Raw genomic sequence first — 22,656 nt, 5'->3', positions numbered from 1 at the left:
ACGTTAAAACACTCTCAGGCTATACACAAGAATGACAGCAATGAAAATGAGAGGACACAGTTCTAAAATTCTCAAATTCCGATATTTAATAGTCTGTACAAAATAAATTAGAAATGTAGAAAATGTTACATAAACACAAATGTTGCAGACAGACACTGACATCTTTCACTGCAGATGTCACTGCCGCAAATATTCTATTACAAGTCATATATGAAAATGAAACTGATAACACATCTTTTTTTTTTTAAAACTTCATCAGTATAAAAATCCATATCTCTGGGCAAATTTTATATTACTGCTGATTATAAACTATGATTTATATTGACACAGTTTAATATGGCTCTAAATTACAATGTATACAATAGGCATTTTTATTTTTCCTAAAATATTTGTATTCTTCTAATAAAGTGTCAACATGACACTCAGTCTCAAGCTTCCTCTCCAGCCACCATCCTCTCGATAGCAGCCCAGTCGATTCTGCTGAGGACGCTGCTGCCGGTCTCAGAAAGGTTGTCCAGCCAGTCCATGTCAGACACGCCACCTCTGGCACCATCATCCTGCTCATCCAACAGTCCGGCCAAATCCTGAGAAGGGCACAACAAATGTCATCAATGAATAAATAACACGCCCTAAAACTATTAAACAAAGTTGACTTGCCGTGGAACAGTAGTTTCATTCCTCTCACATGGAGGCAAATATGTGATGAAAGTGGGATTCTTACCATGTCAGACTCCTCTGGTTCCAGCAGATTCAATTCTGAAGTGGGCTCCCAAAGGTCCGCCTCATCTCTCTCTTTCTTCCTCGTCTGTTCCCTCGGGACTTCTCTCCCTGCAGCAGGCCCACCTGAGGTTTTTATGCTCAGCTCCGTCTTTCTCTGGTATCCGACATGCTGCTGTTCCTCACTCTGTCCGGCTGTGTGTGATTGACTTTGGCTCTTTGTGTAAGTGAGCATACCACGTCTTGTCACTTGAGACAGACGGTCCCTCGGCAGAGAGGTCACTAACACAAAGTTCACATGACATAAATTAGTTTAGTGAATTCAGTATTGATGTTTTGACAATAGAGTGAAAATACATCTGCATCAATGAAAGTCACTGGTTCCCAATCTGGGGGTCATGAGCCCACTAGAGGTCGCCAAAGCTAAGCACGGGCTCACGATGCCTTCTTGCTTTTAAGGGAAACCTTTTTAAGTCCAGTGTCAATAAGAAGAAAACACTGTATTTGTCAGAGATGATTGTTAAGCTAAAAAATACATAATGAGAGAGTTTTCTTAAATATCAGGAAAACTAATCTCTAATGCAATAGTCACAGAAAATAATCTGTCCAAAATTGGTCCAATTCGCACATCCTGCACTTACTGCATTTACTATTTGTTAATTGAAACACTTTATCAGTTGTTCTGTACTGGTATTGCTTTGCATTGAATATAATAAGAAATATACAGAAAATGTAACAGTTTAAAGGTTTGGAACCACAGATGCAGCTGAATATCATTATGATACCTGGTCTATGCAGTCCCAGCCTCCTGCGGTGATCCTCTGAAGGTCTTTCCTGCATCTCAGCAGTCCATGGACGAAGGTGGGGTTGAGCTTGTCCTGACTTAAGACTTCTTTTATCTTTGGCAGATGCACTGCAAGTAAAAATATATGACATCGATGACCAACTCTGGCCAATTCCAGTTTAGAATGAGCAGGTTTTTAAACCGTACAGAATCTTATTACTGTGGAATAATTCATGAATACTTAAAGATATGTTCAAATGCTAGAATTATTCTTTAATGAGTCGGGATGCTGGTCAGGTTACTACTGCAGGAGATACCTGTAAGTGCCAGCAGGGGGTGGAGCAGAGATGGATCGCGTGGTTGGGGGCATGGGTGAACTTTCAGCCCGTGAAGAGATGAGTAAAGTTGGAGGATTGGTGGGAAAGTCAGTGGCCAAAGAACAAGCTTCACGGGTCCTCTGGTTGTACTGCTCTAGAAGCATGAACCTTTGAAATCAGTGAGAATTAATAGATATGTTATACATGCACATCTTTTGTCAACAGACAATGTAAACAGGTACATACTTTTCCTTTTCCTCTCTGGTTCTCCACATCATTCCTTTATTCTTGTTTGCTGGTTTCTGCAGGGAGCACAGCAGGTGGATAAAATTTAACATTTCTTAAAAATAGAATACGATGGAAAATCACTTCTAGTAAAGAGGAAAACATATCTCACCGCCGTTCCAGAGGTAGAAAAAGGTTTGTGCTCCCTTTCTCTCAGGCTCTGTCTTTGTTTCTGATAAACGGCAAGTCGTTCCCTCTGTTTCCTTCTCATCCAGATCCTCAGCTCTCTCCTCTCATCCTCTGGACGGACACGTTTCTGCGACATCCAGCTACTTTGCTGCTGGTCCAGCCTGCCGAGGGTCGAATTAGTTTTCAGCTCAGTGATAATCCTACTTGTTTAGGTAGCCATTAGAATTGTTAGTCGGTACCATACCTGCTCTGATGTGTAGACTGTGAGGTGGACAAATCCAGGTCAGTCAGGGACAAATAGCCCTCCCTCACCAACTCGTCTAACATTTCTGCTGTATCGGATAGCCCAGAGTGACCCAGATTCTCATCTTCCCATCTAGAAATAGACAGGTAGGGGAAAGAGTATTGTAAAAATAAATAAATAGATAATAATAATAATAATAATAATAACAATAATAATAATAATAATAATAATAATAATAATAATAATAATAATAATAATAATAATAATAATAATAATAATAATAATAATAATAACAACAACAACAACAACAACAACAACAACAACAACAACAACAACAATAATAATTATACTTATTATATCATTATATTTATAATTATAATAATAAGGACTTGGTTAAAAAAAACTTTAGAATTGATTTAACTTGCCCAGGTGATATTCCATATGTTTCAGCCAGCTGATCTTTTGTTTCTGTAGGAGCAACAAAAACATTAAAACAGAGGGAATAGTAACTTTTTTAGTGACCTAAAAACAATCTACTTTATGTATTCACTCTGACATATGTAGAAAATGTGTAAAGACTACATTGAATTTACCCTTAGCACACTATTTGCATGTATCTATCCATCAACTATAAATCAGGTTGTCATTTTAAAGTTGTAACAGTTTTTAGGGAATGTCTGATTAAATTGCATCTTTACTTGGAGGTGTGTAAAGGTACGAAGGACCGGCACTGTGACTGTGAGGAGCTGAATAGCGAAACGATGGCTTCATTTCGTCGTTATGAATCACAATTTCTTCTTCCGGATTTTCTTCTTCCTCTTCAAGAACATTAAGTTCACTGTGTCCAACGTCCAGTCGTGGTATCCAAGCTGTTAAAAACAAAGAATGTACATCAGTCTTAAAGAGGTTTTGATGACGTATTGCGGTGTTATATATTACTCATTTCTGTCTTTCATTGCAATGTAATCAATAGTAGTCATACCTTCCTGTGGGACAGACAGTCTGACAGTTTTTCTTATTGCCTTTGTAGTCTTCACATCAGCTGTGACTGGTGTGAGCTTTTCAATCGTGTTCAACAGCTACATGAGATAAAACAGGACAAGCAACAAATGATATACAATATGTGTGTGTCTGCCTTCAAGGCCAGTTTGTGAACTTGGGTGTCATTAATAATACATTCAGGAAATATTAAAAAAAGCAAGTCTTATTTACCATCCTGGAGTTGGAAAAGTCCTTCTCCAGATAGTCTGCAATGTTCTGTAGAGCAGCCAGCTGAGTGTCCAGCTCTGACAGGCGAGAGGAGAACGAGACTGAAGGAGGCGTGAACGAGGATGAGGCACTCTGAGGTCCAACACTCTGGCTTTTGATGGCTTGACAGATTTCAGAGTCAGATGGATACTCCATGTCTTGTGGGGTACTTCTCTTTGCACCCGTATTGGGCTCAATGTGGCTGAGTGACGGTGACTCCTCAGGGATATCTAGAGTTTGCAGTACAACAGATATTTGGACCACATTTTAACAATATGGTTGTGCTTTACCACAGATGTGAATTTAGAAATATAACTGAATTAGACATTCATTATAAACACATTTAAAGACCTGTGTGAGTGGTTGGCTGGACTGGATTTGTGGCGAAGGGATCTGGATCAGCAACAGCAGCAGCACTCCTAATTACAGATGTTGCGAGTACATGAAGCTGAGCAGACGTCGGTGAAGAAGGACGGACGGAAGAAACATCTGGGGCTCCTCTGCTGAGAGAGGGTGGCAGATCTTGATGCAGTGCTTTGTCTTCCAGATCCAAGATGCTTATGAACTGACGGCCACCCAGATCCTGACACATAGAAAAGTTGTTGTTGAGTTGAAATATCCATTAATTTAAGCCACAATTTTACTTTAATATCATAAAAGCCCAAGTCGGCTTCAGTTAGCTTGTCCGGCCTCTTACCAGATTCCTCTCCGGCCCCTGTGTGTCTTGAACACGGCTCTCGTTGAACAACTGTAGATTCCCTGAACTTTGTACTGGAAGGAGAAAACACACAGACACACAAGTGTTCAACTCTTCGTTTGTCTTAATTCATCTTCAACAAATAAAAAGCAGTGCATTATGCTTATGCCTGCAGTTTTCAAATCAACTTACTTTTAGGGCTACTAGCAGTCACAGAGGCAGACACAGCTTTATCAATAAGTGTGGGAGGACATGCTGGAAGAAGAAAAAAAAAAAATCACACTGAAGTTTTCACAAACATGCACTCAAATCAACCACTGCATTTTTCACTTAAGCCAAGCAGAGAATAGAAATCAGTTCAAAATACATGAAACAACTGTGTAACAAACCAATTACAATATTAACACTGTATAGATCTCAATGCAAACTCTTCCCTACCTGGGTCTGTGTTGGTGAAGGCATCATGGCACTCTGGAGGTCTTTTACGTGTGGAAGCAAACGCATGCAACTCAGCTGAAGTGGACATAGCCTTGTCCAATAATCTCTGACCAGTCAACAAAGACTCAAAGGACCCCCGGACTTAAAGTTAACAAGAGAAAGAACAGATCAATAGAACTGAAATACAAATTTGCAATGTTCCTAAAGGTCCGGTCAAGAGTTACTTTGTACAGCGAGTAACAAAAAGGGGTTACAAGATGCTCTTTAAGCCACATTTTTAAAAAGGTTCCCAATGTCAGAACTAGGACAGCTGTGTCAGAGCATATCAACATTTCTGAAACTGACAATCTGACATTCACACCCACTTCACACTGTAATTGACCAGCTGTGTGTTGGTACGAAAAGAGCCGGGTTTGAACTTGTTTCTTAAGTTCTCTTTGAATTTTTTTACACAATTACTTTCTGCAAAATCAAATGCAACACTATTAATGGCTGAAATTGTGCACCTTTATCCCTGTATTTATACAATATTGCAGCACTTTATGGATGAAACATGCAGGTGTAATTATATGTCTTTGACACTAACCACATGGAACAGCAGCATCATGTCCAGGAGTGATCTCTTCTGCGACTGCTGGCTCATCACTTGCAGGCTCATTTACTGGCTGTAAATTTAATGAAGGAAACAAATTATAGTAGAATTACACTTGGCATAACTAAAATACTTAGTAGAATGAAACTTACCTCTTGTGGAAGAATGATAGAGTCATTCGGTCTGAACGTGACTCCTGTCTTTCTCGTCCTCGATGCCTTCTCCTCTCTCCTCTTCTGCCTAGAAACAACACACAGTAACTAAAGTTAGTTAAATAACCAGCTTTATAGAAAATAAAATCAATAACATAAAAGGTAAGATGTGATTGCCTCTTGCTGGAATTAGAGCTAGCAGCTATTCTGCTGCTTTCATTTGGTGGGTCTACTCTGAGCAACCGTGGTCGAGCCTCTTCAGCATTCTGCCTCCCGATCGCTGAACTCGCCAACTCCTCCATGGACATAAGACGGGTCATTTGGGCTGAAGGAGCTGCCAAGGGCAACATCTGTAACAGAGACAGAAGTCCGTATAAAACCACAATGCAAGACTTGATGTCAGCTAATTTTTAAAAATCTTGAAGAAATGTGAGTACTGCTTGCCATTTTTGGTCCAGACTCTATATGTAGTAGCTTGATCATAGATGCTTCTCCCATCGGAGCTGCAATGACCGTAGCAGGCCTGGAGGAAGAAGGGATGGGTAGTTTGGGGAATGTGATGTTACTTTGTGGAACTTGTTGAAAGTGCAACAGACGAAGGCCCTGCGTCGTTGTGTGAGCTGGTAAAGCAGGAGGAAGTAGCGAGAACTCTCGCCCTCTGGATCTCTCTGAGGTCTGAATCCTTGGTTGAGTTGGATCCCGTGAAGAATTAAAACTGAGTTGTCTCTTTGAAATCGAACTTGCATGTCTTTTTTCCTCTTCCATCTTCTTAGAGGCAGACTGGTTAATGTTTTTAAACTTGTGCTGATGGGATTCTATGGTTTGGGGATAATGTGGGGCACTCTGCTGAGGCAATGGAGGATGGTGCAGCTGAAGTAACTTCAAACCCAAAATCTGGGGAGCAGAATCACTTTGTATACAATCTTCAAAGGGCGCCAACTCAGGGACACTATGACTCTCATCAGTAGTGGCCAGAAGCCCTTGTGAAGGTGGGATGAACCTCCTGTTGACCCTAAACTGGATTTCCGGTGACACAGCCTGGACAGAAAGTGGCTGCATTTCCTAAAGAAAAAATAAACTTTATTCAGTTTGGATTCGGTATGATTTAAGTATTGTTTATATTGAAGAACAACGTGTCACACTTGAGCAATACCTGATAATTTACACCATTAGCAGCGTGCGGGAGATTCCTGGCGGTGTCACCCTGGACGTGTGTTGGAGAGGATTTCCCTGAGTTCTTTCTGGCAGGCTGCTCTGCAAACATACTTGCAGGAGCCTGGCTGAACTGAGGGTTGATGGATCCTGAACTTGATGCCCATGGTGGCATCTGAGGTGCCACAGAAATGGGAGTCTGAATGGGTAAGGCACTTGGTTGAGGGACAAAATTGTTAGCATTGGATGATGGCACACGAGGGTGTGATGAGTTAATGTTAGACTGGGCCAAATAAGAGCTCTGCTGGGCAAGCTGCAGGTTTGAAAACGAAGCTCCCAAAACCTCCATCAGGCTCACGTAGTTGATATTCTTTAATGAAGGACAAAAGACTTCAAGTCAGGGTCAATTTAAAGAGTCAGTTAATTCCAAACTTTACCTTTTGTCAGTTTGTTCCTACCTGAACCAGTCTGAATAAGTCTTCGCCAAGACGCTGTCTCATTTCTGGAGTTTGATTGGTTAACGGCTGATTTGGAGCTGTAGAATCAGCAGCAGATGCACCAGCCGTGGAGCTTTGCGGCTGAAGGCTTGGAGGATCTACAGGCATGTTGGTGAAAGGCACTTCAGTTGGACCAGAAAGCTCTGCATGGACCTCAGGCTGGACAGCAGGGAGAGCTTGGGGCTCTGAGGGTGGAGGGGCTTGCAGGCTCTTAGCATCACTGTGGCTTAAACTACAAAACAGATAATTAAACATCCAACATCAGCAACGGTTTTGTATGTTGAGGTTTCACCACCAAAATGTTTATATAACAACAACTCAGCAGTGACTGATTTATTTTATAATTCTATTGTGTGGTGTTGAAAATGTTTGCTAAAAACTACAACTTGACCATAGCTGTAGTTTACTTTCATTTTTCTATTACATAACATAATACGTTTTAATTCAAAACTCACAGAGAGGAGGAGCTGGATATGTCATCAGCGCTTTCTGAGAAGTCCAGGTCTGCAAGTTTTAAACTCTAAAAAGTACAGAAAAACAGTGTTTGTGTATTTTGACAACAATAATAATACATATGAAGAATGAGCATCCTGAATATTTACATTTTCAGGCGAGCAGATGTTTTCAGAGATGTTCCCTTTGGAGGCAGAGGATGACTCTTCCAAGCCTTCATTGGCACTGCTTTTGCCTACAAATATCAAAACGCAGTAATTAATATTCTGTGTTATAGAGATCTGAATTGAATCAACTATGACAATCAAATGTATTGTAGTCTGACCTTCTTTTTCAGGTGTCACATCTAAGTCATCAAGAGATGGTGGTTTTGGACTGGATTGTCTCAGCTGAGCATCAAAGGTCTTCTGATCTTGTTCATTAAGGAGTGGTGTCCTGAGGAATGTCAGGTCCTCTGGTTCATCTGTGTGAGAACCACTGCAGGGAGAGAAATAACAAATAAATAGAGTAGACACAAAGGAACTGGGCTGTTTTATATGAAACTGTGCATCAGAACAATGTGAAATGCTAAATCAGTAAATACAACAAACATGAGAAATGCATGAAACTTCAAATTATACATAATCAGCAAATTGCATTGTTTTCATTTTTGCTGCTACATTTTTACATCACTGTCATGTGATTAATTACTGGACTGTCATTTACGGATGTGTTGTCTTGCTAAAGCTTTAAATCTGTAAGATGGCTGCAACTAACAATCAATTAATCTGTAGATTATGTTCGATTCATCGATTGGCTGATAGGTCTATAAAATGTTAGAATATTTTCAAAAATGTTGATCAGTGTTTCCCAAAGCCCAATATAAAGTCCACAAATGTCTTGTTATGCCCACAACCCATATCGAATAATCAATTATTGACTGTATAGGTGACAACTAACAGACCGACCACTGACACTCTAATTAGGGCTTCTTCAGCTAACTTAACGCTGACTTGATAAAGACCTGATGTATGATGTACAGTTAGTTGTATCCCACTGTAAATAAAAACAATGGGCACTCACATGGATAGTTCTACTTGCTGGAGATTATGATCGAGACCAGTGATGGGCGTGTTTGCTGATCCAGGGTAGCCTGTATCAACACTGCCCTCTCTCTCCAGCTTCCTCTCCACCGTGTGTTGCAGCACAGGTGCTACAGTCAATTGCGTCTCTGGAACTTGGATGTGAGCGCTGTAGTGGTCCGTCCCAAGTAAAGCAGCGTACCTGCGCTGCAGCAAGCTGAAGGAGGTGAGGACAGCAGGTGCTGAGGGTTTGACACGAATCACTACTCCTTCATCAGCTGTTCCATCACCGCCTCCTCCCCTCTCTTTCTTCTTCTTACCATGATGTCCGAGTAACACCCTCCTGTCAGACCAGCGTACCATCCACTCCAGCAGCCTGCCCAGCTCGGGAAACTGAGCCTCTAATTTTGGGTCCAGTCCCTGCTGTAACTCAGTCACTGCTCCCACAGAAGTTGAGGGGCTAAATGTGAAGCCCTCTGATGGCTGCCCCATGGGAAAGGCACTTCGAATCGGACTTCCCTCTGAACTAAAGAGGCCTGCCTTCGTCCTTTGGCCTACAGGTGCACTGCTCTGCTGACGGAGGCCAAACAAACCTTTTTGCCTGCCAGTTCTCAGCCCAGGCAGAGGGGTGACAGAAAGGCTAGTTCTGGATACAGGGGCTTCACTCCAGACGGAAGACGTTTGCAGCTCAGGTGTCACACCTTGCTTCACGGGCTTGTAGCAGCAGCCAGCTCTGAACACTGGAGGATCATTTCCAAAGTGTTTTCTCACTGGATGGTGTGCATCTCTTTGACGGCGATGAATAGTTGTCAGCACGTCGAAAGTGAGAGAATGCAACTCTCTCTCCCTCAGCTGGGAGGAGAAGCCCTTCAACAAAGGGAGTTCACCACCTGAGTCCCCCCCATCGGCGCTATCTTTCTCTAAAACGTAGCTGATGAAGAGCTCAAGGAAATTTAGATACTCATCATCTTCAAGCTCAAACTCCCAGGTGCCAACTACAGGTAGGGAGGGCTGTTCATTCTCCTTGGCATCGCCTGGGTGACTCTCCTCCTGGATGACGCTCTCAAGCCTAACAGCAGTCTTCTTCGCATGTTCTTTTGCTTTTTTTTCTTTGCTGCCCCTGCAGAGAACAACACCAAGTACAGAGTGAGCCACAAAAACAATACATAACACGTCAGTGTAATAGTAGTACTACTTTTCCATGTCGAATACCTTGTCACAGCTCTGCTAGGCCTTTCAGGAGAGATAGCCTCAGATGTGTTATCCGCCGTGTCTCCATCGCTACACACTGGGGGGAACCCACAATCAGTTAAAGTGCTGGTGCTCAGGCTTGTGCCCAATGAGAGTTGCCTTAACACGGCCATCCCATGTCTGCTTCCCCTGTCCTCCTCTTCCTCCTCCTTCTCCCACAGATGAGGCTCTGGGGGGGCCAAGTGCCTTCGTAAACGCCCAAGATGTTTTCTCCTCTGTCTGCGTTTGTCCTGAATAACAATCATCATTGGCTCATCCTCCTCCTCTTTATCATCCTCTGGAGAGCAAATAGAATAACATGGAGTGACTCTTAAGACATTGCATTAGTTTATGAAGTCATGGATAATCAGTAGTAGGAATGCACCAAATCCCACTTTGTCTACATTCAAAGCTTCTATTGAAGTGTTCCAAAGAATGAAGAACAAATGTCTGTTGTCATATTTTATGACATCATCCAAAAAGAAAGTTAAATAAAAGCCTAAGTTTAAATAAGGCAATTCATCAGATTAAATCCTTTCTTTTATTTCATCAACTTTCATTAATGAATATATTATAACTCGTGCCCTTAGCCCACTTGGTTAAAACAGCTACATTCCTCCCTTTGCGTGCAGTGAAAATGTCATTTTTGAAAGGGTCAACATGAACAAATTAGGGTGGAAGCAGAATATTTTATTAAGTAAAAACATTTTTTGAGTTTTGGGATCTGTTCTCAATAAATTTAGAGTTTTGACCCATAGAACACTTTGGAGACATTGGAAAAGTTTGGATTATATGAGTTGGAAACAATCCTATGCCGCTAACCCTGGAATGTAATTCTACAAATAGTATAACACTAATAGTATTATGTAGCCTAATCTTTATCTGCAACTCTCAAGAAATACTGAGTTTAAGCAGAATGACCAGGGTCCTTTAGGGTTGTCACATTCGGCCTTTTTAAATAAGAAAATTCCTAGATTTCCAAGATTTTATTACTCTGTCAATTCTAACAATTAAAAAATGATCAATAAAGAAAAATGTAGTCTTCAGGAAAGCCAAAGATAAGTCAAGTAAAATAAATGGGACAAGGTTTTTTTCAGGTGTTTGTACCGAGAACGTTGCATTGCCTCAGTCTCTCCATCATCGTGTTATACTTTTCTCTCAGTGGGACTCTGACAGATTCCTCCTCCTCTGGGAAGGCTCGTACAAGTGTGTCTGCCACCTAAGAAGAGCAACAATAGGCGGCAATGAGAAATGCAAGATGAGACCCTCAAGGTCATTCTGTGTTACGCAAGAAAGTCATATCACCTGAGAGAGAGGAGGAAGTTCAGACACCAGGCTGAGCAGTATGTCCTGGAGTATCTCCTCAGCATTGAGGAAGCAGGAGTAAGGCAGAAAACGGCAGGCCCAGTGGAGAGCATCGAGACAGGTAGATCTTATTTCTGAACAAGTAGGGATCTGAGGGCCACAAATACACACCAGTATATTTATAGGGCATCAATGGCTGATGTTACTTGGACATAGCATGAAACACAATCAAACACAAATTAAATACCTGCTCATCTCTGCCAGGTTGTCTGGCAGCCTGATACTTCCTGCAGGAAATGGAGAGCTGATCCCTCACATGAAGCATCCAGCATAAACCACACAGCTCCCTAAAACAGACTTGTAGGAAAGATACAGTTAATAAAAGCAGATGGTTAATGAGAATATCTGCAATTCACGTTGAATGGCATCTTACTGATGGTTTGAATGGTGTCAGGGTCCAGGTGGCCGTCTTTATTAGGCCCCCGTCTGAAGAATCCACCACGGGTGACAAACTTCATGAGGCTCTCTGGGAAAGCCTTTTCTTCTTCAGCAGCTGATGGATAGGAGTACTTCTTCTTGATCTAAAAAACAACACCAGATATTTACAGTATTTAGGCTGGCATGGCACTTCATCCCAAAGTGTAATCACAGACTTTTGTCAGCATGTGTCCCTCAGAACACACATTCTAAATGTAAAAACTAAATTAAAAAGGGATCTGATCCTCTACTAATGTCAATCACCTGGTGACCTTCAATCCTCTTGTAAAACCAGATTAACACCCTTCAGTCCAAGAAAAAGTACCTTGTGTAGTAGGTGTCGTGCACGGCGCAGATGGCTGATGTACCACTGGGCAGCAGGATGGCAACAGCGTGCAGATCTCAGAAGTAACAGCAATTTTTGAAGAACCCCAGACACTTTGTGACGTGATGCAACTTCTGCAAACTGCCCTACTGTCCCTACTGGGTCCTTGACAGGAGACAGACACAACATTTCATGATAGAACATAAAGTTTATCTAAACATATTGTCTGTAAAAGCTGATCTTCTAGGTTATGTCCATACCTGTGTGTTGGGGGAAGGCTGAGGGCAATAAAGAGGTGGGGAAGGCAGATAGAGTCCATTAGGCACCAAGGTAGGCAGGCAAGAACACAGGTCTTTGGCGGTGTCCAGCAAGGTTGACAATGGTGAGGAAATAACATTCACTCCGGCCATGACTGAAGCCTTCAGAATCTCCTGTATGGAAACCTGCAACACGTCCCAGTCCTCTCCTTCCAACAGATCTGGTAATCGGAGAACAGACAAGATAACATAAGATAAGTCTGGAGTTCTCGGCAGGACAAGGTACAGTTCAAAATCAAAAGTGCATTGTGGTCTTCTTATAGTTATCAGGGCTCACTTACCTGTCAAGCTCTTGTCCCCATCTTCATCTCCACACTCTTGGGAGTCTGACTTGTTGCCTAGAAGACATTCCAACTCAGCCTGAAAAATGCTCTCTGGTTTTAAAACTGTTGGGAGGTGGAGCTCTCTCCTCCTGAGTTGAGTGAAGTCAAAATGGTCAGTGCAGTAATTCACATAGGCCAGGCTCAGAGAGGCAGCTGTCTTCCAGTCCCCAAGATGGGAAGCCAACCACACCGTCTCAGGAAGAAGACCCCCTAGCAGTAGCAGGTCTTGGGCATAGTCTACCGTCCATACTTCAGACAGTTGGTGTCGTCGCACTGCTCTAGAAACCTCCTCCTGGCACAGCGGCACCAAGCGGCCAACACTGGGGGCTGAGAAAGACAAATGTTGCCAAATAGGAATATAAATTATCTTTTTTTAATTGTCAAATATTTACAGGAACTCACCTTGCGGTAGATGGAGTGGAGGCAGAACAGCCACATGGTGAGGGGGCAGGATGTAGAGGGGTTGGTTGGTGAAATAAGAGGCCATGAATCGTCCCAGTGTCTGAACCACGGCATAAGCTGCTTCACTGTGAAGGTCCACTGGCAGCCATGAACAAGGAAGAGAGTCTGCTGCAGAGCATCAAGGAAGAGGAACCTCTTACTTTCAGAATGGCTCCACTTGTCATTTTGTATAATACCTGACTGATTAGTGCCAGAAGGATTAGCATACCCCCATAACCACATGCATAATTGAGAAAAATGTTGGGTACAAATACTAAAACTGCATTACATAAACAGACTCACATGTGAAATACCCTTTAAAGACTTAAGTATTATTGTCCATCGCTCACCAGTTATGCAGCTCTGGCGCCCATCCCGGTGAAGGATCAGGCGGGCCATGTGGTCCCCCAACTCCTGCGCTTCTCTCAGACTGTACTGGGATAACAGACTGTAGAGGAGCGCCAGACAGAGCTGAATCTCCTTGAAGACGCTACGATCACATCCTAACGGGAAGACATATACCATTTAAGACTGAACATGACCACATGTTCTACTTAAATGGGATAAAATGAAGCAGCACTTCTTACGTTTGTTACTCTCCTCACAAATTTGTGACTGCCATGTATCGGCACTTTTTGGGTACGAGCCACACAGGAAAAGATGTTCACCTGGGGGGCAAAAAAGAAACAACATTAATTGTTCTGACATATGCTGCTTTTCTTTAATCTGAACCAGATTAAACTATAACAATTGCTATTGTTTCAACAATCATAGTTAGCTAGAAAGTCCTTTTGCTACATACCTGGATAACTCAGTAGTACAGGACCCTCCTCTAGCCTTTCTCCTGTAGCCTGCAGAGCTGTTTGGATCTGGGACATGATGACAGATACCTGCTGCTGTTCCTCCTCCCAGCCATCACAGCCTTTAAAGCTTTTCAGTTCCTCCATATACTGCTGGGTGACCTTGTAGACCCATTTCCACACTCTGAACAATCTGGTAGAAAAAGAAAATCATCAACAAATAATTGACTATTTGCTCATAAACACTGACACGTAAAAAGCCAGAGAGACGGTCTGTACCTGCTGGATGGTCGCTGGGGAACAGGTTGTGCCTGGTGTACCAAACTGGATTTCTCTTCCTTCTCATCCTGTAACAGAGGCACCTGGTGTACATCTGAAGGCCAGAGCTGCAGTGGCTTCTTCTCTGCAGAGGACCAGACAGTTCTTTGCTTCAGGCTGTAGGTGTGGTCGAGAGAATCGGAGACCTGCTGTAAGACAAGCAGGACAGTGGATAGACCTTGAGATGATATCTGACAGTGACCAGTCTGGTGGGTCTCGGAATGAGGGGTCAGCAGGAGGCGTATCAGCCGTTTACTGAGCTCTACCACCAGCTGAAGGCAGCGTGGTCCATCTGAGTAAGCACAATCCCATGGAAGAAAAGAAAGAAGGGCTTTGAGAAGGTGCAGCAGGCGAGTAGAAACGGAGGTACTCTTTGTCCCTGTGTGGCCCACGGAGCTGGGGATCAAGTGGAGTAAGGCAGCAAATCGCAACACGCAGTAGAGGGTATGCTTCAGCAGGCGACTTCTGTTTTCCACTGTACTTCCAAGAGACATGCCAAAAGCCCAGGCTGTTAGAAGCTTACTCTGGATTTTCCCCAGCTCACGTTGAACAAGAGGTGTCCTCCTCTCTGTTTCAGCAAAGTCAGTTTCATAATCTGTGCCGGTGACAAGTCCAGAGTCTGTCTGTGTATCCAGGGCGTGGAGTGTGTCAAACATTGAGGCAAACTCCAGACGACCACCATCCTCCAAATGAGAGCCAGCAGGAGCGCCGTCGAAATCAGAGTCATCCTCAAAGAAAGTCTAGGAAACCAGACAAACAAACAGCAGCTTAAAGTATCAGACCATAAGCTGATATAACATTTGAGACAGCAGTCATGACACAATATTACAGGGTAATACTATGCACCAGACTAATTAACTATTAGCAGCAATCTGGTATTACAAATGTCCTTGTAAGCAAATACGGTTGTGTTTTTCAGGTTTCAAGACAAATGGATATACTATAAACTTTAAGGTATACATTTCTAGCTTTTACAGTTCGACCAACCTGCACTTTTTCCAGAAGCTCCTTGGTACCACCCAGTGTCCCCTGGTCCTGCAGGAAAAGTGGCAGAGTGGCTCCATCTGTGGCTGCTGAAAAGACAGAGTCCGTGGTTTGGGGCCCACGTGTAACAATGGGGTCAAACACCTCATGGCTGCTGTCCAGGTTCAGGCAAGATACCGATTCCAGCCATGCCCTCACATGAATCTGAAAGTAATGAATGAGAGGAAACCGTATTGTCAAGAATAGTCAAACAAAGAGTAGAGACCAAATCTGAAGCTGAGCTGGATCCCATGTTTACCACCTGTGATTTATCCAGTGTCCGACTGGCCTTCTCAAGGTCCTTGGTTGTGTCCTTCAGAAGTGTTTTCAGCAGCAGGGCAGGAGAAGGCTTGTCTAACACCCTCATAACTGTGGCCATGTAGCCATCAGACACAATGAGATACATCAACCGCGGATGCCAGGTCACAGAATACCGCTGTCTTAGGACATCCCGCACAGACAAGCTAGAGCTGGACAGAGAGGCCTCCGGTTTCCCTGCAGACATCGGTGGCCTGTAGAGGGTAAGAACAGTTTGAAGAAAGGTTTAATTATATTACCATACTAGTGCTGAAACTATTAGTCGATATGCCCGTCGATTGAAAGTGTTTCCCTGACTAAAAAACTATTCTGACAATCGTACAAGTCTGTAATGAATTTTCATAGCCTTAATACCAAACATTCATTTCTTTTATCTTCTTAGAGTGTGAGGATTTGCTGCTTGTCTCTCTTTCATATCACTACGAAATGACTATTGTTCGGTTTTAGACGGCTGGTCTGAAAAAACAAGACATCTGACTTGAAAGTTGAAAGGGAAGCAATCAATAAAAAGGTGACCACAGACAAGAGAGGAGAAATACAAATAAAGCACTTCAGCCCAAACAAATCAAAAACTTGTAATAAGATCTAGTGCGTGATGAGAAATATGTCTCAAATGTATACCGGTAAGTGACGAGAGGGTGCAGGGGTAGGAATTGTGCAGGTCCAAAGTCAACACTGCAGCCAGAGCTTGTTAGAGAGAGAAGCCCCCCGAGGCGGGAAACCATAAGAAGGGAGCCTCTCTTCAGAACACAGGCCAGGAAAAGACCACCTGGTGACCAGCTCACACTGCCCACCCAGTAGGACCTGGAAGAGAAGAAGTCCATTTTAAGTAGTTCTAATGATAGATGGCATTCGGGTGATGGGTATGCTCATGTCTAACATCGAGATAGTCTTAATAAAATTGTGCTGACAATGTTCTCCGTGCTGATGATCACTCCCCTCTGGTACATTTTATATTTAGACAGTCAGGAAATAACGTGCTAAACTCAGGCACGCTGTCACTACGTTTATATACTGTAGAGAAGACTCAGTCGTAGACTTTCACCAGCAATATTTATACAGTCTGACTAAACAGATGTTGACCCTAAGGTTAGATCTGTTCACATTTTTATTTATGTGTACTGTACCTGATGTATTTAGAGGGAATCTCCAGTTTCTTGCTTCCACAACCTCCGAGGCCACTTGATATTGAGACAAAGTTCTGCATGCTCACAAAGAGGATCTGTGTAGCCTGTGTTCAACAAGAAATACAAATCTTGATTTACATTTCTACAGATTGACTGACCTTAAAAGACAGATCAATATGTGAAAAAAAAAGACAGAGAAGCCAGATGTCACCTTAGGCTGTCTCTGGTTCAGGACAATGGCCAACAGTCGGCCATCTGGGGAGAAGGCTGGCACCAAGGCCCCTCTAGACTTCACTGGTTGGCAGGGTGGGGTGAGACGAGACATGGGGTATGTCTTGGTGGCCCACTGTATGCTGTATCCCACAGAACTACAAAGAGAAATGCGTACTTTTAACTACTGTAATCCCCAGTGAGAGTCCTATCTGTTACACAGACCTGCTCACTCACCCAACTCTCACACGGCACTCTTCCCATTGAATCTTCAGGCAGGTGATGATGAGCTTCTTCCCAGATGTGAAAACGAAGGCAGATACGCAGGCGTCACCCATTACCTAAGGCAGTTAAGAGAAAGATGAAAAAAAATTGAGTGCAGGTCTGAATTTGATTGATGACACAATATGCCAAATGTGTCTTCAATTTAGTATACAGACCTCAGTCTTGATGAATATGCTGTGTTGGGATGCTTCTTTGTCTTGTGAAGAAGGCAGAATGGAGTCCTCAAGGGGGCATACATGTGCCCAGTGTCCCTTGACTGTGCCATCCCGTACGCCCGTCAAATCCCTGACATCCAAACACTCCCAAAGGAACACTTGTCCCTGTAATTGTTGACAGGACTGCACGCATCCCATCGCCTGAAACCTGGAGTAACAATCTTGTGGCATTACCTGTGAAAAGACACACACAGATTGAAGATTTGAAAATTCTTTTACAAATAAGACCTGGAATTGGGATATGTAATGTGCAGCTGAGGTTAAAAACAAGTCAAAATCCCCAAAAACCATCACATGTATTCTCTCAGCTCGCAGAAGGAATATGTACCTTGAACGGCAGTAATCACATGAAAAACTTCTGGGACCGTTGCAGCGGTCTTCAACAAGTCTTTATCCCTGTTCCACAGAAATAGCTCTCCTGAGACCAGAAGTCCACAAAGCCACATACCTGGAAAAACAAGTAACAAGCAATGTATTCTCAGAATCAACAGGTGACAAAGTGTTTTGCTTTGAGTTTACTTGTCTAAAACTCACCATTGTAGGATGAGGCCATTGTCACAACATTATTGAGCAAAGGATGGAGTTTAGGAGTCCTCTTCTTGGTACGACCAGACACCATGTTGATCTCACTGATGCGTTTGTCATCTAACAGGAACACAGACTCTTTCTCCTGAAGTGTGACATGACACAGGTTTACAGTCATGCTCTTATGACAAGTATAGCAAAGCCTTAGTGTCACTCACTTTACTGTCCTCACCTTTCCCAGCCAACAGAACCGAGGCCATGGTTTCTTCCGTTTGATGCTGGATGACAAAACAACCTCCAATTTTAGCTCCATGTTTGATGGACAGCATCGGTTCTTCCTCTTGACGATACACTCAGGAGGTCATCGAGATCGCAGGATCCCACTAGACAAGCAAGACGATGTAAATCCACAGGTCAGTGGATACAATAAATATATTTGTTGCAATGTGAATAAACATTCTCATTAGCTACACAGCTACCCTTTCGAAATATCATTGAGGTAAGCGATGAAAGCGGTGAAATTGTTGGTATTGTTAGTATTCTTATTTACATAAGTAAGTGTAGTTAAAATGCCTTGTTATTAGCTATTTTTATCCATTGTTCGAACCAACATGAACATCACCAAGGATAGCCATAAGTTACTGTTAACTTCATGTAAACATTCTGATTTGCTAACGTAACAAAGCTAAGACTTGATAGAAATATCACTGAATATGCGATGAAATTGTTATACGTTAACAGAAATAAGTACTGTGTGAACACAATGTTAAGGTACCGTGTTGGTATCTATTGTCTGAACCCACATACACATCAACAATGATAACCATACCGTTAACTAGCCTTAGCCACCTAGCTAATTTTGCTAACTGCGCAGAGCATTCGTCCCAAACAAAGGCCTTAACCGAGCTCTTCAGCCACAGTGGTTATTGTCAAATGCGTTACATCCTTTGGTTGCGAACATGCTGACAAAACCATGGTATTTACGAGTTAAACAGTAGCTAAGTAGAAATATTTCGAAACTCCCTCCGCTTCTGTAGCCAGAAATGTTTCCCATGATCCTCTGGGAGAAAGCTTCAGCGCGTTGCCGTAGGAACGCAGCTGTTGTTAAACATGGCCTTTTCATAGATTTATTTATTTATTATTTCACCGTTTTACTGTATGTTTTTTGCATGTTACTGTACGCACTGATAATCTTTTAGCATGATGCTGTTGAATTCAAAACTAATTTCGGAAACACCATCATTAATAAACGGTAAATGTATGGTTGATTAAACTTTAGTTAATAGTTGTTTCACTGTTCACTTTCAAAAAATTAAACATATTATTCACCATTTATTAAGCAATTATAAAGGTTTTGAATTGCAACTTTATAACTAACCCTTGTCATTTACTAAAGCCTAGTATTAAAAAGTGTTACCCTCATTTTTGCAACCTAACTCATGAATGCTAGCCTGATGATTGAAAGGGCATTTTGTTGCCACTCCTTTATGGGGTAGCAATTCAGAGCCACATGAAAAGGTTTTGTTAATGGTCCTTTCCCAGCTTTTCCTGTTATTGCTCCTGAAATGTTCTATCCAGGTTTGAAGGCTTCAGTGACTCCCGACGGCATCGATTTTGAAGTGAAAGGTGATTCTTTGTTGTTTGTCTTGTCTACACAACACTAGGATGGGGTGCACAAACACAATAATTAGAAGGAGCCAATGACAGCAATGTACTGTGTAACAATGGCCAAAAGTTCATATTCAGATTACTGCTGCACATTCACACATTTGCCAGCAGGTGGCAATGCCTAAAACGCTAAGTATGTGTGTACAGTATACCTATAGCAAAGGGTTTTCATGGCAGCCAGTTGTGTCTAGAGAAGAGATCACTGATGCAGATAAACACTGGCATAAGAGGCTTTTTGTCATTTGTCTCTAAGCTTTTTGAAGATATCTCTCCACAAGGTCAATTCTCTCTCAGGAATATGCGCGGCTATTAACTGTCTGAATGATTGTGTGCAGTAAGTGGTTTCCTTCACTATCAACATGTTTTGGGTTTGTGTGAGCTCTTAAGCAATAAGGTCCCTTATTGGCTTGTTACAGAGAGTTATTAAGTTTACCCCCCCCCCCCCCCCCGGCCCCTTTTGGTATTTAATTACCCCTCACACTCTCTCTTTTCATCATGATGGAGAGATGACGGCAGCATTTGCCAATAGGTGAAAGAGGAGACTTCACCGGACCTTAATTGGTTCATTTGCCCCTGCCTGCCAGGCGCAGATGGAGCTCTTTATTACTGTCACTGGCAGGTTCATTCTGGTCTGATGGGAACGGTCTTAAGAGGGAGAGCTTGACATCATATAAGGACATGATGACAAGGCTGAAACAGAATGATAACCAGCAATATGATATAATGTTTCAATAGAGCACGACAGATGAGCTTATTGTCAGGGACCATAATTCAATTCAAAAGTCTTTTTATACACATGGTAGCCGTGTTTGTGTGTGTCTGTGTTCAAGGAATATATAGCAAAAGCTTGAATAAACATCCGAAAAAAGATTTAGAGACAAGTACATGTTCAACTCCTCTTATCACTTGCTTTTATCTGATATGTGAATCTAAGGCCTCTTTGGACGGAGTTAGCTTCTTTCTCGGCTATAGAGTAAAGAAATACAATGAGATTAGCATTAACCACCATTAGCTAATTGCATCACTGAATGGAAGTAAAACAGCATTTTCATGCAAATCATGTCTCAATGCATTAATCCCTGATCATAGCACACGAGCATGTGCGGTGTCTTTAAAAAATCACCCGAAACTGTTCTAACATCAGAATTAGAAAGAAAGAGAAAGCAGTAATGTCGGTCTACTCTGTAATTACTCTATCTAACTAATTGCTATTTGTTTGAATGATGCTGCTCTCTCGCCATGGCATGCCTGCACGGAAGAGGGCGGTTGGGTTTGGAAATTCAGCATGATCCTCTGACAACGCTAACAACAATTACTACATGTGGATGGCAGAGATTTAATCATGTGTTTTACCACCGACGTTTGGTACCATGTTTGCATAATGATCCTCCAGCACACGCTAATAACGGACTCCCCTTTTCTTTCCCTTTAAACTATAGAGCCATTATAACAATGTGGAGTAAACTCAAGGACTATAAGCCATCTACATCTTCACTGTTCAATATGGGGTCATTAGTTGGCATGGTAACCTCATTTGCCATTTGCAGGCCTCCTTCACACTGGAAAAATGACGCCCAGGAAGCTGTAAAGAAGCAATTCAATATGATTTCTCACAGCAACAGTGGGTCAAAGTGTCTGCTGCTCTGCACCATCACTTGTTAGCTGGAGAAATGTATTAGTGTTATCAAGTGTTAAGTGCAGCATCACAGTGTGTTAAACACTGGCAAATAGGTGAACAAAGTCTGATTTAGCTTTTGCGGAACAAAAACGCTTTAAAAAAAAAAGATGAAAATGTCTGTCGGGTTATGTTTCCATGAGGATGTGAGTGGTTTTCAATCTTATCATCCAACTTTCAACAAGGGGCAAACAAGATTATTTCCCAAAATGCATCCTGGATTTGGAGCTCATTGGGTATTTTCACAGCAGACAGGTCATAGGAGAAGCAACGCTGTTACTGATAACATTAACGCTGCTGTGAAAATGGCCTACAGACAAATCGTGACAAGCCCTTATCCTGACACATTTCTAACCTGAGAGACAGGAATCATACTATAATTGCTCTCTGTTTGCTGTCAGGCCGCATTAGTCCTGAAACGATAATTTGCATCCGAAAGGTTTTCCTGTTCATTTTTGAATGTGGTGTTTTGTCTGTGAAGCTGTCGCCTGAAGGGTTAAACCTGTACTTTCCACAGGCTCAACAAGCTCCAGTAGAAAACAAAACAGGGAGGTTACAGTGTATCGTCTATGATCTTTGTTGACTCTGTCAGATAGGGGCTGAGTCAATGTGTGTGGTTACATTTAGGTAGTTCCTGGTTGTGTTGGCCTGCATTATATTATGAGACGTGGCCATGGAGTCAACATTGGGGTAGAACGTATCTGCTGAAAACATTCAAATTTGAAAACTAATTTCCTTCAGTATATATATATATAATATTCATCCCCCTTTTTTCGTCCCTCTTCCTCAGACCATGTTGTTCCTGAAACTCTGCCTACATTTTTATTTCAACTACACACCTGGGACGTTATGTGACTATCTTGCATGGGTGTGATGCTGTCATGCCGATATAATCTGTCCAGACAGCCAAACAGCAAAGTCCTGAAAACTACTTCTGTGTCAGTTTCTGCTACAACAGGTGTCTCCACAACCACATTTTGCCATGATGGCACAGACTCACGATGTGAAAACAGCCGCTGTCGCTGCGGGCAGGGGAAAAACTTTTTATTTCACCAGTGCCAACAGTTAGCTGATTAGTCTGGTGGTATGGCTGAGGATACTTCTGTATCTTTTCACAGATGGCAGCAGGGTGAGCAGACTGTGGCTTGGGGTGAGTGTCGCCTTTTAGTGTCCTTTGTGCTCTGTACAGACATCTCACTTCACAGATGTCTCTGATGCTCTGTAGATGGACACCACTGATGTTCTGGGCAGTTTGTAGAGCCTTCCTGTCCTGAGCCGTGCACGAACCATGTCAGTCTGTGATCTTTC

The 22,656-nt window shown here is 42.5% G+C and overlaps 1 protein-coding gene across 1 annotated transcript; it reads right to left on the bottom strand.

Annotated features, from left to right (window-relative positions):
* Positions 1 to 60: 60 nt before the first annotated feature.
* On the bottom strand, positions 61 to 19,095 carry cplane1 (ciliogenesis and planar polarity effector 1). Its single transcript, XM_030436665.1, is given in 50 exon segments — positions 61 to 584; positions 722 to 999; positions 1,503 to 1,630; positions 1,819 to 1,986; positions 2,065 to 2,120; positions 2,216 to 2,393; positions 2,477 to 2,608; positions 2,902 to 2,944; positions 3,175 to 3,345; positions 3,459 to 3,555; positions 3,689 to 3,954; positions 4,076 to 4,307; positions 4,422 to 4,495; positions 4,614 to 4,676; positions 4,860 to 5,000; positions 5,446 to 5,524; positions 5,604 to 5,691; positions 5,781 to 5,953; positions 6,048 to 6,665; positions 6,757 to 7,125; positions 7,214 to 7,484; positions 7,708 to 7,772; positions 7,855 to 7,940; positions 8,031 to 8,182; positions 8,768 to 9,886; positions 9,979 to 10,294; positions 11,104 to 11,215; positions 11,302 to 11,451; positions 11,549 to 11,658; positions 11,735 to 11,882; positions 12,104 to 12,268; positions 12,364 to 12,581; positions 12,702 to 13,070; positions 13,146 to 13,313; positions 13,535 to 13,687; positions 13,772 to 13,852; positions 13,987 to 14,177; positions 14,264 to 15,042; positions 15,290 to 15,490; positions 15,588 to 15,837; positions 16,265 to 16,447; positions 16,771 to 16,874; positions 16,982 to 17,138; positions 17,218 to 17,321; positions 17,421 to 17,585; positions 17,587 to 17,654; positions 17,809 to 17,928; positions 18,015 to 18,150; positions 18,238 to 18,388; positions 18,835 to 19,095. Coding segments are annotated over 49 exon segments (9,732 nt in total). The 5' UTR covers positions 18,319 to 18,388; positions 18,835 to 19,095; the 3' UTR covers positions 61 to 428.
* Between the last annotated feature and the right edge of the window lie 3,561 nt (positions 19,096 to 22,656).

The sequence above is a fragment of the Sparus aurata genome, chromosome 12, assembly GCF_900880675.1.
Source record: "Sparus aurata chromosome 12, fSpaAur1.1, whole genome shotgun sequence".
NCBI classification, from domain to species: domain Eukaryota; kingdom Metazoa; phylum Chordata; class Actinopteri; order Spariformes; family Sparidae; genus Sparus; species Sparus aurata.
The sequence above is the reverse complement of the archived record's forward strand: the minus strand, read 5'-3'. Positions and strand labels throughout refer to the sequence as shown.